The sequence below is a fragment of the Channa argus genome, chromosome 2 (genome assembly GCF_033026475.1).
Source record: "Channa argus isolate prfri chromosome 2, Channa argus male v1.0, whole genome shotgun sequence".
Classification (NCBI taxonomy): Eukaryota; Metazoa; Chordata; class Actinopteri; order Anabantiformes; family Channidae; genus Channa; species Channa argus.
This window is the reverse complement of record NC_090198.1, coordinates 26238153-26254923: the sequence shown is the minus strand read 5'-3', so window position 1 is coordinate 26254923 and position 16771 is coordinate 26238153. Positions and strand designations below refer to the sequence as shown.

The following is a 16771-nucleotide window of genomic DNA, read 5'->3' as shown; positions in this document are numbered from 1 at the left end:
GGTTCCGCTTGGTTTTGGCTTCACAGCCTGCTGGAAAATATCAGGTTTCAGAAGCTAGATTTGATAACCGTCTGTTCCAACTCTGGGCTTGTGGCAAATGACATGCTGTGGATAAAGATGTAGCTCAGGTAACTAGATGTCACTTTTCATCCTTACTCCCTGTATTATAGGTTCTAGATCATCACAAACGGAGTGAAAGACCTTTGTTCTTTCAGAGTTGATGCTTGGTGGATGAATGTAACCTAACATATTTGTATATTTATTACCAATTCATTAGCTTATGGTATTTCAGTCCCTCCATGCACGTTTTTTAATTAACATTGTGACTGAGCAGTAAGTGTGTTTCGTTAAGTGTTTGTGAACATTTTCCACAATGAAACTTGTTGCCGGTGGAACTAGCAGTTATCAGTGGCTGTCGTGTTAATGAAAGAAGGCCTGGGTCTTTTAGAATTGTCACTGTGAGCCCTGTAATTCTTCACATTTTTCATTACATTTATTTTTGACTATTGATTTAATTGATTGGAACACTCAGACGTGAATATTGCCGTGTCTTGTCCCCAGAGCGCTGTATTTCCAGCACGAGGAGAAAACGAGAAGACACACTTTCAAGGAGCTGTTTGCGCTGCTATTTTTAGAGGATGGTGAGCTAATGCATCCGACTGTGTGAAGGCTTTGGGAGAGAACAACTGTAGAGGTAGTGAACGTGTCCATGGTTGCTTATGGTTTGTTTTAAATTCTTTCCAGCAGCAGCAGCTTTGTTTTTAGTCCCGACCTCTGATATTGCACATGACCTTTTCACTGTAGATACTGTTCTAACTGAACAGGCAGACAGTTTATGCTTGGAGTCGGTGAGTGTAAAAGTTCACATTGTTGGCAACAAGAAGTTAACTTGGATTTGACCTTTTTTCACACATCTGATGACAAAATGGTGACAAACGGGCCCCTGGACAAAGACAAGAGAAGGGCCCCCGACTGTTTATTTGTGTTTCTGTTTGTGGTAGTTTTACATTTTCTTTTGGTAAAGTTTGTGCATTTATCTTGTTTATAGTTTTGGGGTCATTTTGCCTCTGTTTTTTAAGTCCGTGGATGTCTATTTGTAGACATTTTCTGTTGATCAAAACTATTTCTTGACTTGCCCTGTGCCGAGTTGGCCCGTTCGGTAATCCCTCGATAATTAAACGGCGTGTATCATCACTAAAACTAGTAGTAGTCCTGCGTTATTCAACTGGTTTGTTGTGGATGTGTGATAGTAAGAGAGAAGATAAAACTGATATACAGTATCATCGTCTAAGAGGCATAGGAGACTTGAAAGGACAACATAGGAAACAGGATACAGTAAACCACGTACAAGGTTTCTGCAAGTCACTGGTAATAATTTATTAATAATTTAACAAAAGCTTTTCTTAAAAGCTCTCTTATCCAACCTTTCCTTTCTTACTTCCTCATTCCTCTTGGCTCTCGTGTTTTTCTTCCGTTCTTGCTCTTTAGTTCCTCTTAATGCAAATTGTTTTCCCCAGCACTTTCTCTTTCCTGCCTCCTCTCATTCTTCTAATCACCGAATCCATTGTGCATGTTACTTTGCCTCACTCTCCTCACCTTTCTGTCTGTACTAACTTCTTTATTAAATTCTGACTTTAGAATTGGGCTCGGGTTGCCATAGCAACATACTGACCTGCCCTAAAGCTTTAAAGGGCCCGAAGGGACAAACATAACGGATGAGCATCATCAGTTACTCTCAGTAGAAACACACACATAGAGGGATTCCCATGCAAACAGACAAATATCCAGACTGCGGAGCTTGTCCTACTATGACTGAATTGTATATTTAAGCAGGCAAAATTGACCGATATATTGGCTGTAGCATCTACAGTTTCCTAGTTTTAGAGAAATAGGTTTGCCAGGGCTGGATGGATGGGTCAAAAGAGCAAAGCAGAGGATTTTCTCAGAGGAGACCAGAGTTTTAGTCCATAGTGCGACAACTGTTTGCTTTGTTGTAACAAGTCATATGATGTGAACCATGTGCCTAATCAGTGCTTTAAAGTAAAGCTATGTATTTTAACATCTAACCATGTTCGTTTAGAATCTAACCCTAATTCCTAACCTTGATGTCTTTGTGCCTAACCTTAACAAAACTGCTTTGTTTGTACAATTTGAATCCAATGTCTCCCTCTCTGTGTGGGGGCACTAATACAATAAAATGTTCTGTGGTCTGTATGAGGGTTGGAACAAATGACCGAATTGGTAATTGAGGTCTGAGGACTTATTGAACTGGCATCCAACAAGTCCATCAAATGAGTATCTTTCAGGGAGGCTTGTAGTTGATATTTCTGCCTACCTGCTTTAGATATTATTTTTCCATTAATTCAACTTTATTTATATAGCACCAATTCACAACAAAGTCAAGAACATACGAGTATGTTCAAGAAACCGAACACATCCCCTTTGAGCAAGACACAGGCAACAGTGCAGAGATACCCTAACCCTCTCTTTAATGGAAGAAACCTCCAGCAGAACCAGGCTCAGGGTGGGCGGCCATCTGCCTTGACCGGTTGGGATGAGTGGAAAGTGGAGAGAGAAAAGAAAAAGAGCCACAAAAAGCATTGACAAAACATTGGACAGTTTGGTAGGACCAGTAGCTGCACGCTGAAAACAAACAGCTCCAATGCCGAGGACACCTGCAGAAAGGGACAGAGAGAGGGAGAAGAGAAGGAGAAAGACAACTACGGGAGAAAGAAGAAACAAAGTTAATATTATGCAGTGGTGACATATAAATGAGAGAGAAGAGAGAGGACAGGAGCTCACTGCACTTGGGGAGGTTCTCTTATAGTCTAAACCTATAGCTTCATTACTAAGAGCTAGTTCAGGTTGACTGAGCAGCTTTAACTACAAGCTTTATCAAAAAGGAAGGTTTTAAGCCTAGTCTTAAAAATAGAGAGGGTGTCTGCGCCCCGAATCTGGATTGGAAGCCAGTTCCACAGGAGAGGAGCTTGATAGCTGAAGGATCTGCCTCCCATTGTACTTTTGGACACTTTAAAAACCCCAAGTACGTCTGCATTCTGGGCTGAAAATAGTCTAATTGGATATGGAGCATAGCTATGGGCCAGTAGGTACCTGCTCCACATGCTAGCAGGCTCAGCAGGTGATTATCATGGGATATTATGCCCAGCAGTGTCATTGTTATAGCTTTTCTTAGCAATACATGTATCAAAAGAGTTGCATTATTGTTTGCACCTTTCCCTGGCCGGTGGGAGTTACAGCAAACATGTAAATGGCCAAACCAGGAACAAGTAGACTTTGTATATTTGTTAAAAACAAACTTTAAATAATTAAATACACTAAATTAGCAGTCAGCACCTATTTTATAGCATGGCTTCCCAAACTATACCTGGGCATGGTAAAGTTTGGGAGCTTCAAAATTATATTAAATTGTATTAAATTATTGTGCATACAGGCAGAACTATTTTCTCTACAATCTAACCCGAACTAGTACTCATAAATAATGCAAATTTAAAAGAAGGTATTCGTCAATTATAATCTGAATCTTGTAGTGAAATTAACTCCTATGTACAGAAGGAGGCTGCAATTCTGTTTAGCTGAGAAGCTTTTTCTCCAGCGCTAGTCACTGAAAGCCAATGCCGTTTGCTTTGGAGACAAAGTCCTACCCTGTGTGTTTGGAATTAATTTGGGTTTAAACGCTATTTTTTTAAATTTTGTTTGGGAGTGCAGCAAACAGAAACGTTTGAGGCGTATGTTTGAATATTTGGGCACCAATTCTATGTGGGGATCCTTGCTTAGGCCTCGCCCAGGAGCAGTATGAAGTTGTCTGATTAGCACATTAGGTTTTTTGGCTGCAGAATTCAGAAACAGTATAAAAGAACGTTATCTTTGTTTGACAGAATCAGGCGGCTGAAAATTTTTCTATGATGTTAACCTGTTCCTTTAATTGGAGACATGTTCAAAAGACACTGAATAATTTTTAATGAATCATTTTTAGATTAAAGTTACATAAATTCCTTTTTAACAGTAAATCCCTTTAAATACAGTTACAGGCTATTATACTATACATTGCTTTCATTACAGACCATAATGATCTATTCTGATTTCTTTTTAGTCAGATCCGACATTGTTATGTTGACGGTTCACATTCATGTCTCTCTCAAGTCACGTGTTCAACTTCAGTGTGAACACTGTAAACCCCCTATCAAACTACACCTATTTGTCAAATGTGGATGAAATGTGAAATGCCCTGTTCTCATAATTAAACCCCATCTGTGCAAGATAAAATATGCAATTTCCTCAAAAGAGGCTATATTTGCCTTACAGTTTGTTCTGAACAAAGGTTTACATTATAAAAACCCACAAATCTTAAACTTCATCATCTCTCCATCCAGCACTTGCTCTGTTGATTTTTTTTGGTAGTGGACACTGAGATGCCAACAGTAAATATGCACCTACGCACAAATTTGACAACAATAAAAATACAGCATTATGAGGGCATCCTGGGTAAACTTCCACTCACATCCATGAAGACTGTTACCCTAGTGTAATTCTCGCTCTTCCACATGGAGGCTGTACAAAGTCCCCAGAATTTACGGATCAGAGCAGCCTTCTCCTATGCTGCTCCAAGGTCCTGGAACCATATTCAGAATTCTCTACTACTTCCTGGACTATTTTCCTGGGATGAATGTCTGAGTGTTTTAAAACAAAAACAGAAACATGCACCGTGAACGGTACATAATGTCTCATTTATGATGCCCAGTTTCCGTGTTGTTGTTATTGATGCACTTATTGAGCCTCTTGGCCAGAGGTGTCCCCCAGCAAAAGAGATCCAATCCCAAGGGACTTCCTGCTAAAAGAAAGGTCAAATAAAACAAATACAAATGAATGAATTTTGTATAGCAGAAACATTGTTAATCGGCAGCACATAAAAATGTGGCTTAGACTCACAACAATCAGATTTTGGCCACTACTTCAGCATGTAACATCAACGCAACCATTTGGATCCAATGTGTATCAATGTAAAGTATCAGATCTTGTCAATATGAAGTACAGTGTACATATTGGGCCTCACATTCATTCTACAAAACCGTCAAACCAAAGTATGTCATGATGTAAACACGGTACTGGGCCGCACCGTTTAATATTAGTAAACTAGCAAGAGAAGAAAACCCTCATTGACAGAATTTCAATGGTTTCAGTTAGAGCTGGAGGAAAAATGCAGCTGTAATTAAGTATGAGATTAGCTGGATGCTGATAATACTTGTGAATGCTTTATCCTTCCAAAATACCCCCCGATTCTTTCAGATGACTTCTTCAGACATTAGTCTAAATGAGGGATTACCTTTGTGTACCGATCTGACTCGTTAAAACATGGCAGCCTGGCAGACACAGGACTGTACGGTCACATAAGTGTGACTAATGACTTGGCTCGGACGCATGATTCCTTTCAATCGCTCTTGTTTTCCGCCGCTTCTTACCCTCATTCTGCCCATCCTTCAGTCAGTGCTTAAGGTCGGCCTTTGAATTGGCTTGCGTGTCTCACCTTATTAAAACAAAGCACGAGGCATGTTTACACAAAGGACAGCATGGTCAACTTAGTGTGAGTAACTCGCCTCTGATGCATGACTTCTTACAATTCAAATAATGAGCCAATTAAAGTAAATTATACATGCTTAGGGTCCACTGCAATTAGTTCACCCCTCTGTTTTTTGCTGTCTGACTGGAGTTCTTCCTCTCTCCTATTCCATCACGCTGTCTCTAGTAGTCCCCCCATTTTTCTCTCCTCTCTCCTGACTGTCTCTTCATTCCCATTGTTTCTTCGTCATCCTCATTTCTTCCTCTCACCCCCACCCCCCCCACACACCTCTCAGCCTTTCTGTCTGTCCTAGTTCCCAGGGTCTCATGGTGAAGCTTTGTGTAATTACCATGCTATAATACCATACAATTTAATTGGAACGGTGTACATAAACACGCAGATTGACTGAGTGGACACACTGCACTGTGCATGCACACACACACACACACACTAGCCAACCATTTGGATACACATCACATGCACACGTCACACACCCACCAAGTTAACATGCTCCAGTTATACAAATACACACACAGCATACACTAAGGTTAGATCCTGTGGAGTGCGTCCAAGTTGTACTACAGCCACTGTGTTGCTGCCCCTTCTGTGGAGCTAAGGCGTGTTGGCTACACTCATAGATTTATTTTGGCCTAGTTGTACCATGAGCTGCCTGTAGCTGCCCCCTCTGTAGAGCTGTGTCATCTAAGAACTGGCGACAGCAGATTGTAGGACACCGTAGCCAGACATCTGAATTCCACACAGTCACTTTCACATATTTTTGGGGTTTTTGGAAACGTACACATTTTTGGCATTTTGTGTTGCTGCTGTTTGGTCGGTTCCCAGTGTGATGTCTGTAAAAATAATTTTTAATGTTTTAGTAAATGATTGCAATCACCATTACGTTCAAACGTTGCAGTGGAAATGTTTGCTGATGCATCACTGCTGATGCATCTTCACATGGTGGAGGATGGGATGATGGTAAACAGCTTAAGGATCATGCTTTTTTCTTTTCTCATGTAAAATACTGGATTTTCTTGCCTCCTCAGCTAGCTAAGTATTACCCAAATTAAACACTCGGAGGAGCTAAAATTACTGGTTGATTGCACAAAGAGTAGAATCACAAGTAGGCACTGATTTATTTTAAGGAGCCACAAGCCAAAAGGGTTTTAAACCACTGTTTCACATATTGGCACAAACACAGCCATGATAATGAATGTGTTTTCTGTTGTTGACCTGCTAAAAGTGGTTCCTTTTTGGTTGGGCTGAATTTCTCGGTTTTCTCCTGTGTGTTTCAGTCCTACCCAGCCATACGTGCGGCACCCCCGGCCTCATCCCGAATGGAATCATTCACGGCTCGCGCTACAACATGGGGGACAAGATCCGATACAGCTGTGAGTCGGGCTTTGTGCTGGAAGGACACAGCATCCTCACGTGCATTGTGTCACCGGGCAGCGGAGCACAGTGGGACTTCCCATCACCGTTTTGTAGAGGTAAACCTTTTTTGGGTTTTTTTTGGTTTTAGTCTATGTCATCTTGTTCCTAAAATAGTTCACTTGTTATGTCATAATTTCACTGTACCAATAACTGATATCCAAATCCTGCGACATGCCACTGTTAGCTCATAGATATATAAGAATAAACTGACAGATGTAAAAAATAATCATCACAGGTCCGATGAAGAGAGACGCACAGGGTTTTATTAATTTGTTTAAAAGCACTAAAAGGTCTGAGTCAAATTACAAAGCGTTGTATCAAACAGATTGAAGCCCAAATCCTCAAACAAAGGCTTTCGTATGGTTCATTAGCTTAAAGACAAGAACAGATCTTTTCAGGGTTTCACCATGTTCTTTCCTTATTTCCCCTCATTAGTGTTTGAATATTATGTATTACAAATGACATATCAATGAACATGCAGCGATCGTGGGATTGATTCTGAGGATGTGGAAATGAGGATTTGTAAAAATTCTTAACGCCAAGTTATGTTCATTTATAAAAAAAAAAGACTGACATGTAAATTTGTGAATAATGACAAATGAAGCTGTTGAACATACCAAAATAGTTATTTGTCAATCATTGAAAAGGTTGTTTGAATAGCACCTTTCATACTGAATAATGCCATGTAAACTGCTTTACAAGTGACTGACAAGCCAATGATATGAGGCCCAAATAGAAACAGTTTGAGACAAGGCACAATACAAATGAAATACCGTAGAAGTGACATTTGGTCACCCCCCGAACATTTAACCCAACCTGCATCTTCTGATGTGAAAACCCAGGCAGGCGCAGGGAGAGGAAGCACACGGTTTGTTGTGAGCCTTTCAAATATATTTTCTATACAACCAAAATAAATGCATGAAATACAAAAAACACTCGTATGACAGGAGTTGCTGTCCATTCTCATTTCATATCTCTGCCTCTCTGTGTCACTCCAGCCGAGGGAGCATGTGGCGGCACGTTACGAGGCACCGCGGGTTCAATAACCAGCCCCGGATACCCCGCAGAGTACGACAACAACCTGGACTGTACGTGGTCAATTCTCGCCGAACCTGGGGACACTATAGCGCTCGTCTTCAATGACTTCTTATTAGAGGACAAATATGACTTCCTGGAAATCAGCGGGACGGAAGCACCAAGCATATGGTGAGAAATAACTCATACAAAGACCACGGTGTTGAGTGGGAAAAATAGTCCGAGCGCATCAAAGTCTCTGTAGAAGTCAGCAGGGCTGAGGTACCGTGTGCCAAGTGCTGCAGAGCAAAAGTACACAATGAAAGCGGAGGATCACGGCTGACATTTGAGGAGTGAGTTGTATGGACACTCTTTGTGATCGAGCGGAAAATTAAACACTCATAAACAGGACCACGAACACCATGTCCTTGTTTTGGACACAGCATACTACGTTGTAAGAATGAGTAGCTTTAAGAATGCGTTGCTCTGTTAGCTGACATGTTCACATTAAAGAGAGCAGTTGTTGTTTTCCCTGCAATTTTCTCTAACTTGTATACTTTCGAGGGGGGTATTTAATATTAGAAGAGGGCTAATGATGTTGTTGGGGAGGACAGATACAACCGCTGATTGATTAGCTGCAAAGGAGTCCTGTTGATTTTCTTGGTTTATTCAAATCCTACAGGGAAAGTGATAGATTGTTGTTTTCACTCCCATTTTCTGTGGTCTTGTTTGGAAATTGGCACTCTGTTGTACCAGAACACACTCTGGTTTTTAAATTTAGAGTGCTGTTGGAATTCCTGTCAGTTTGCTCGGAACATCACACATCTCCATTGAAGGCTCAGATGTGTTTTTTGCGGGAGTGGGGGCAGCCTAATGTTTAAAGCTGCAGGGCTGTCACTAGTTCAAGTTGCTGGAACAGCTAAAGAAATCTAGAGAGGCGAAAGTGAAAAAGTAGTTTGGCCTTCCTCTGTAATAACAGCACAGATGCCTGTGAGCTACTGTAGGTCTGGTCAAAAATTGATATTGGTAGACTGGGATTTTTTGGGGGGCGGGGGTTACTCTTTGGTATCAGTGTGTCATACACCGATCAGCCACGACACTGAAACCACTGACAGGTGAAGTGAATAACATTGATTATCTTGTTAGCTGTCGCGGGGTGGGGGTGGGGGGTATATTAGGCAGCAAGTGAACAGTCAGTACATAAAGTTGATGTGTTGCAAACAGGAAAAGTGGGCGACTTTGTGCAAGCCAGAGGAAGCAACATACTAAGAAAAATACTTTGACAAATACTAAACCAAGTACAAAAACGGCATCTTTTCAATATCGATAAATACAAATGTCAGAGCAGCCTGGTATGTTTGTAGTTAGAGGAAACAAACTGATGAAGCCAATGCTGTGTATCAGCAGCACTACAATTTTGCAATCTTTGTAATCCTGGTGAATGTATACATTTACTTACAGGATAAATATAAAAATGCCTTGATAGACCATGTCCAGTGACAAAGGTCTCTGACGAAGACATGACGTGTTTCAATGATTGTGGTCCAACTGGCAGAGGAGAGAGACGATAGGTCGACAGGAAAAGATGAGGAGCGAGGGGGATAAAGCGCATAGCACTAGATGGAAACAAAAGAAATGGAGAGTAATTGAATGTTTAGTCCTGTCACCATCTGAGCTGTACACATCGACCATGGCTACCATTTCTCTCTGTGTGTGTGTGTGTGTGTGTGTGTGTGTGTGTGTGTGTGTGTCAGGTCTTAAGTGGCCCTCTGACAGTGTGAGCTGTTGATTGGTTCTCCAGACTCTGACAGATTACACACATTCAACACGCACACCCAGCTCGTCACTGACAGTGTAACATTTAAAGACCACTGTCAACCCACCCTCTGCAATATACGATAGGGAGCGTAGCGGAGAGTTCACCCAAAAGTTTGCCTCATGCAGCAACCGAAGCCTTTTTGACTAACATACATGTTAGGTTATTTGTATTGTATGTACTTCCCAGAGTGGAGCGATAGAATTTAGTCGGAACATTTGTAAAGTCGTGCTTCTCCACACTAAGACAGTGTTTTTAGCTTTTTTAGTTTCTGCTTTGCCTTTATCGTCCCAGGATCAAATGAAACCGGAAATTATGCAGTTATATGGTTTGCATCTTATCCACCACAGGCCACCCGTCTTATGTATTAAATAAAGGTTTACTGATCCAGAACCACAACGACACTGTATAATGACGAATGATGAAAAGTAAACTTAAATGAAGTTGCACCGTGCACAATGTAATACAATCCTAAATACCTTTCTCTAAGAGTGGGATTAAGTGACGATTGACATTTTTCACTGAGGCCTGTGGGCAGGTCATTGTGAGAATGATTGACACCTGACAGAACCGCTGTGACTGGTTCTTCCTGTTTACAGAGAGATTTTTCTTATTGGCTGTCCCAAAAGCAATTTCCTGTTTCATGTTCCTGTCTGGCTGGCAGGTTGAATGTCAGGTTGACTAGCTGTCTCTCTCTCTCTCTCACACACACACACACACACACACACACACACATGCACACATGCACACCATAACATTTCTTACAACCTAAGCCAATCTATTCCAACAGTGTTTTCAGGGTAAACTAACAGTTGTACCCCTGAATATAATGTTGGAATAGATTATCTGCCTGTCTGCTAAATGAGGTCAGACTGGAAAAAAACGGTGCAGTTACCGGCTAATGGGAACTTTAATTCACCAGTATTATTGGTGAAACACAAAGAAGACAATGCGGAGGATGGGAGAGTGACTGAGGGCAAAATGACAGACAGAACCGTCACAGAGACGTAGACATTTTAATAAGACCATTTGTGCTGCTGGTACCTGCTGCATTGAGCAAGTGAAATGTCAACAGGTCACTCAGCTGTTTCTGTATGCTGTTCAGGGGGATCATCAGTCCTTCTCATTGCACGTATTTGCTTACGTTTTGCATGAATCAATATGAAGATCCAGATTCACCTAACGAAGCCATAAATCTGACCAGTGAATTAAATCAGAAAGGAGACAGAGCGGGCTGTTTGCCCAGGCTTTCTTGTCTCGTCTAGACAACTGTTTATTTCAGTCATGGCCTGAAGGTTGGAGAACTGAGTTTGCAACCAGAATGTCATGGTTCAGTCCTCAGACCAGAAGTATTAAATCTGTCTGGGACTAATAAATAAATCAGCTTCAGCACTACCTTTCTTTGGCAACTTTCAGGTGTGAATGTGTGTAAATGGGCTCAGGACATTTCCGGAAAAGAGAGACAGCCTCTTAGTGAAACTACCATTGATAAATCAAGGATAGAAAAATAAACACAACCTTGTGTCTCTGAATCTGCTATTTTTACATATTGGTGGAAATGATTAAAGTTTAGGGACATACTACTGATCATGTCACAGCCTCTACAATTTCTAACCTCGGCAATAATGTGTATATCACACATTCCGAATAATTTAGCCTGCTCCTGTAAACTCTGTTTAAAATATGCATAAGCTCTTACTCTCACTACATAGATAACAAAACAGTGGTGCTTCATTATGTGCAGAAATACTGCAACAACTTTGCGTAACAAGTCTTTTTTGATGTACGTGTGCACGTGTGAGGCCTAAGATCTTATCCTTAATACGTTTCTTTCCATGGATATAGGCTCTTATCTGTATTGTTGCAACTGTTGATTGTCTTTGTTGACAAGTTACAAATAAGCTGGGTTTGTGAATTTAGTTCACCTTGACAGCAGGTTTTCTCTGCTCTAAAACGACCTCATCCTGACCCCCATTGTACTTGCTGACCCACTCCTCTTCCTCTTTTGTTCTACTCTTATTTCCTCAGTTTCTAGCACTCTCGACCCTCCTGCTGGCTTCCCCTTCTTCTTCTTTCTCTTTCCCTGTTCTTTGACTGTCATCCTTTCCTCCTCTGTCTCAGTCCTTCAAAGCCCGAGACATTTTGAAACGCTCCAACAAGCGTTAGCATTGTCATTTTCTTCCAGTGACTGAATTGTCTTATATTAAAGGAACACGACCAATAACTATTAGTCAAATACGGTTTCTTATAGGCTACTATATTATTCATTGATTTTCAAAGAGTAGGCCGTGTGGAAAACATGACTTTTCTATAATCTCTCATTACAGCAGCACGCCTTTTTAATAAGCAGTGCTTTCTTTTTGCTGATTTTAAGAGGTTGATGGAATTCTCATTCTTCTTATCATTTTCACACTAAATGAAAGTCCCAAGGTGCCAATTACTCCATTTATTGAATAACATGGCCAATACACATATGACACTATTAGCAACAAATCAGGTCTCCTTCCTTAATCCATGACACCTGCAAGAAGTCATGGATCCCAGAGGAGGAATCCTAATGACTTTGTGGTAAACATTACACCAGCTCCACATCACCATGCTGATGTTAGCATTGAGGCCTGTAAGAAAAATCCTCACAGAGCTGCGAGCGTGGCTGTAGGCCCTTAGTAGTGTTTAAGCTACTAATTATAAGAACATATTTCCAACAATCCTCATATAGACACTAAAACCCACAATGATGCTGCCTCTGCTCCTGTTTATTGTCAGTCAGCCTGCAGCCTGGATTTGCCTTTTTTTTTTCTTCCCCAGATCGTAGCCATAACAATTATTGACAACGTGGTTGAGACCTGTTTAAAAAACAAAAACCATCTGAGTTGAATACTTGAGGACAGCGTGGAGATCTCTCATGGAGTTGTTGCTTTTCAGGGCAACTGGGGAAGTATTGTCATCGCGCTTTTTGGAACAAAGAAACGTGTCACCCAGCAGAGCGATGTGTCCCGCTGATGTGTTTCTAATCGTTTTTTGGACAACAACAGAATTGTATGCCACGGTGCAAATGAGCAAACCCAAGCTGCGGACTGACAGAACGAAATATGATTAATTAAAACTTGACTCAAGTTAGTGAGAAGTGCGAAAGTTTCCATTATTTTTGTTGGACTGTGTTGAAAGGGGTTTCAGAGTATTTTATTCTCTTTCCTTTTTCTCGTTTCTCTTAGCCTTGGCCTTTCCTTTTTTACCACTTCTCTTTTTATGACACACATTGTTTCATTATGATTTACTTTATTAGCTACGATAGAAATAGAAGCAGCAAAGTAATTTTCTTTTAGGTATCAATTTTCTACTTGTTAATCTAGTTCATTTTTCTTTCAAGCCAGCTTGAAAGTCTCCAATCAGACAATATTAAGGTGCTGCCTACTCTAAATATCTTATACATTATCGCACCGGTAAAGTCTGAGCCCCATTTAATCTGACGACACTACTTATCGCAATCATTTTAAGTGCAATCATTTAAGGATTTTAAGTGTAGCTGAAACTCCTGAACTTCTTTTTTATTTAGCTATTTGACTAAGCAACTTCTCCAGGGGAATCACAGATTAGAAGGACAATATCGTCTCCAAACAGCACAAATGCCAGGCTGCTTGTTTTTCTATGTACAATACAAACAAGACAAAAGTCCACTGCCCTGATTTCTGCAACTCCTACGGAAAACTGGTAAATACAGCTGTGAGCATCCTACAAAAACCCCAAAGCACATGTAGATTTGCAGCTCTGTATCCCCGCTGAAAAAATGTGGATCCTTTTTAACATGACTGGGACGGAGCCAACAATGCTCCCTATGAATGTGAGAGTTTGAGCCAGAGTTTGATTTCTAGCACCTTGACCTTCGCAGGTTTTCGCAGGAAGATTTAGCGGTGTGATTCCTTGATCATTTGGACATACCCTCAAGCCCCCTTATTGAAACATGGGCCCTTCTCTACCAATTCAAAGAGCATCACAACACGCCTGCAGAATCTTTGGGTGAACCTTTTCCGTCCTTAGTGCTTTGCAGTGTTGGAGACAGCGACTGGCAGAAAAATAGGTTTGGATTTTCTTTACCCTTTTTGTAACCTTGATAGAGTTTTTCCCCATTTGCTTTCTCCTCGTGTCCCTCTGTTACCTCTCGTTCACTCCTCTCTTCAGGTCTATTTCCTGATCCTCTCCTGCTGCTTCCTATTTTACTTCACCTCTTTGCCTTTTTTTGTACCCACAAGCCCTCTTTAAGCCTCCTTAGCACACTTAGAATTGCCCCTCTTGTCCTGTTATTACATTTACATTTTAAATGATGTTCACTGGCTGTGTGACTGTGTGAGTGTGAGGCTGCTATGAGATTAAAAAAAGTAGCAGTGTACTAGGGCTTTGCACTAAGCACTTGGAATAAACAACTACTGTATCTGTTGTGGATAATGTGCTCTCCAACTTTTCTGACTTGTATCCAATCTTTTATTTTTATAGGGCCGTCATGTCATTTTGCAGATGCTTTACATCCACAGGGACTTGCAATAAGTACAGCAGCATAATACACTGAAAATAATGTATTGCCAGCAATACCAGCAGACAATAGAGAGGGCAGGGGCACAAACAACAGTGCCCAGACAGTAGAAAGTTACGTCTTTGTCTTTGTGATGTTCATGTATCACCAAAAAAGGCAGTGGGATAATAATAGAAGTGCTACAGTAAGCACAGAAATGCCTTTGTCCTCTTCCCTTCTCTGGTTTGTGACCTGGTCTGTGTTCTTTTATTGTCCAATCCTCTCTGGTCTGTCAAACCTCTTCTCTCCCCTGCTTTTCTCTTATCTCGTCCCTTTCTTTTGGTTTTGCAACCTCTTCTGTCTGTCTCTCCTACTCCGTGGTCCTCTTTGTTTTATCTCTTTCCTTTCTCCTCCTTTCTCCAACCCCTCCTCTTTTTCCAGCTTCAATTTCTTTCTCATCTATCTCCATCCTATGCAATCTTGGCTTTTCAGTGTCCAACCTCATTTGGACATGCCTCCTTGTCTCACCTTTTTTTTTAACTTTCAACCTCTGCTCACGGCTAATGTAACCTCCCTCTTCCTGTTCATTTAAATGGATTTCTTGCTTTTACCTCCTCTCCTATGTTCTTTATCCAACAGCCCCTATTTTTCCTCCACAGGTATTCTCAGCTGGGTTTTCTCCCGTCTCTTTCTTCTCTGCTTTTTTTAAACTTCCTCTTTTAGTCTGGCATTTCATCTTGTCATCATAAAACCTGCTTTGCACTTTTTTTTTGTCAAACCCGTGTGTCATTAACTGTCTCTCCCTCCTTTCCGTCTCCATCTCCACCTGACTTCTGTCTTGCAGCCTCTGTGTCCTGTTCAGTCTCTCCTCATTTGCTGCCTTTTCTCTCTCTGTCTTTCCTACAGTTTGGATTCATCCGTCGCTCTCATTCTCTCTGACCTCTTGTCTCCCTCTCGTTCCAATGTCAGGCAGCAGGCCAGTTCTCATGAATAATGGAACAGATGCAGCATATCACAGTTTTTATCTCTGTCTCTCTCTCCTTTTAATATTTCCCTGTGTTTTTGTTCTGTCAAACACACACACACACACACACACAGTGGCTTTATTTATTTGATTTGGTTAAACGTAGTGTCTTCATCAACATGCACGGAAACTTGCATTCTTATAATCATCTTGTTTTAATCTGCTTTGGACTCAATAGTGTCCCCTCTAACACCTTGATCATCAGCACTACGTACCCCTTTTCAACCCTTACCCTGACCTTGATCTAATCTCAATTCCAACCTTAACCCAAGACCTGCCACTGACAAAGCTATTTAAATTGAGGCTATTTTTACTGCAAGCTCTCTGTACATTTGTTAAAGCTTTAGTAATTGATTTCTTACCATTAGAGAGCAGAAAATAGGCACCAAATCACCAAAATGTGCTTTAATTTATTAAAGTACAGAGGCCAAACAAGAACAAATCTTCCAAAGCACCGTGCATAAAGACCTCCTCTGGGAACGACTTATCACTCTTAATCTTTGTGAAACGCCATTGTCGCCGGACTCTAGCACTTACCGGGTCACATGACGGGAGGCTCATCCCGCAACAGCTTTCAGCCAATGAAGCTGACCAAAAAGGGAAAGGGGCTTATGATGTTAATTGTTGCTGCACTTATAAGGTGGAGACAGTGGTGCAGGACACAGATGGAGAATGATTGTTAGTATCTACACTTATACATCTTGAAATGATTTACTTCAAAATGTATTTATCTTTAAAGGAAAAGCAAAATCTAGTGCTTTTTCTTGGTCCACATTTATTTTGGATTTAGCTCAAGAAAAGCTTTTTACATATACATATAACATACATTTTGATCAATGTGCCATCTGTACATGGTGTTTACCATGTACAGGTGGGCAGCCGGGAGTTTCACTTCATCCAAGTTGTTAATTGGTTTAAAATGAGATCACATCAACATGTAGTGAGAAGATACGTTTTAAGTTTCCCTCTGTCCGTCCCATAAGTATTCCTGTTGGCAATAAACAAATGGTTTGCTAATCAAGTTGTAAAAGGGTTTAATATTGGATTTAGAGAAGCTGGAATTATGAGGTGCACAGATGGCTTTTAAAATTGGGTGACACTGAGGTACCGATGTGTTGATCTATAGGGCTCACGGTAGAAATGAATATACATGCTGTATTCCCGTGTGATTAATACGAGCGGATGTACAATACCAGTTCATTTGCACTTTGAATGAGCACATTTACAACAATATGATATTGCTGTCACCACATAAATAGTGTTTTCCGTTACTGTTTTGCAAATGCAGAGGACCTGAGGCTGTAACAGTGTAATACCAGCAGTGATTTCCCAAAGTAATACCGCACAGGTAATTGTTTTTCTTCTGGATAGAAATGTGCTTGAAAGTGAGTCTGCACTAAA

At 40.9% G+C, this 16771-nt stretch overlaps 1 protein-coding gene across 2 annotated transcripts in view; it reads left to right on the top strand.

Annotated features, from left to right (window-relative positions):
* Positions 1–16771, top strand: part of csmd1a (CUB and Sushi multiple domains 1a) — a 378013-nt gene that overhangs the window by 171625 nt on the left and 189617 nt on the right. For both annotated transcript variants that reach the window (XM_067487730.1, XM_067487721.1), the window contains exons 4-5: positions 6871–7065; positions 8008–8215. In XM_067487730.1, coding sequence (XP_067343831.1) covers positions 6871–7065; positions 8008–8215 — 403 coding nt within the window. The remainder of the gene's footprint in view (positions 1–6870; positions 7066–8007; positions 8216–16771) is intronic.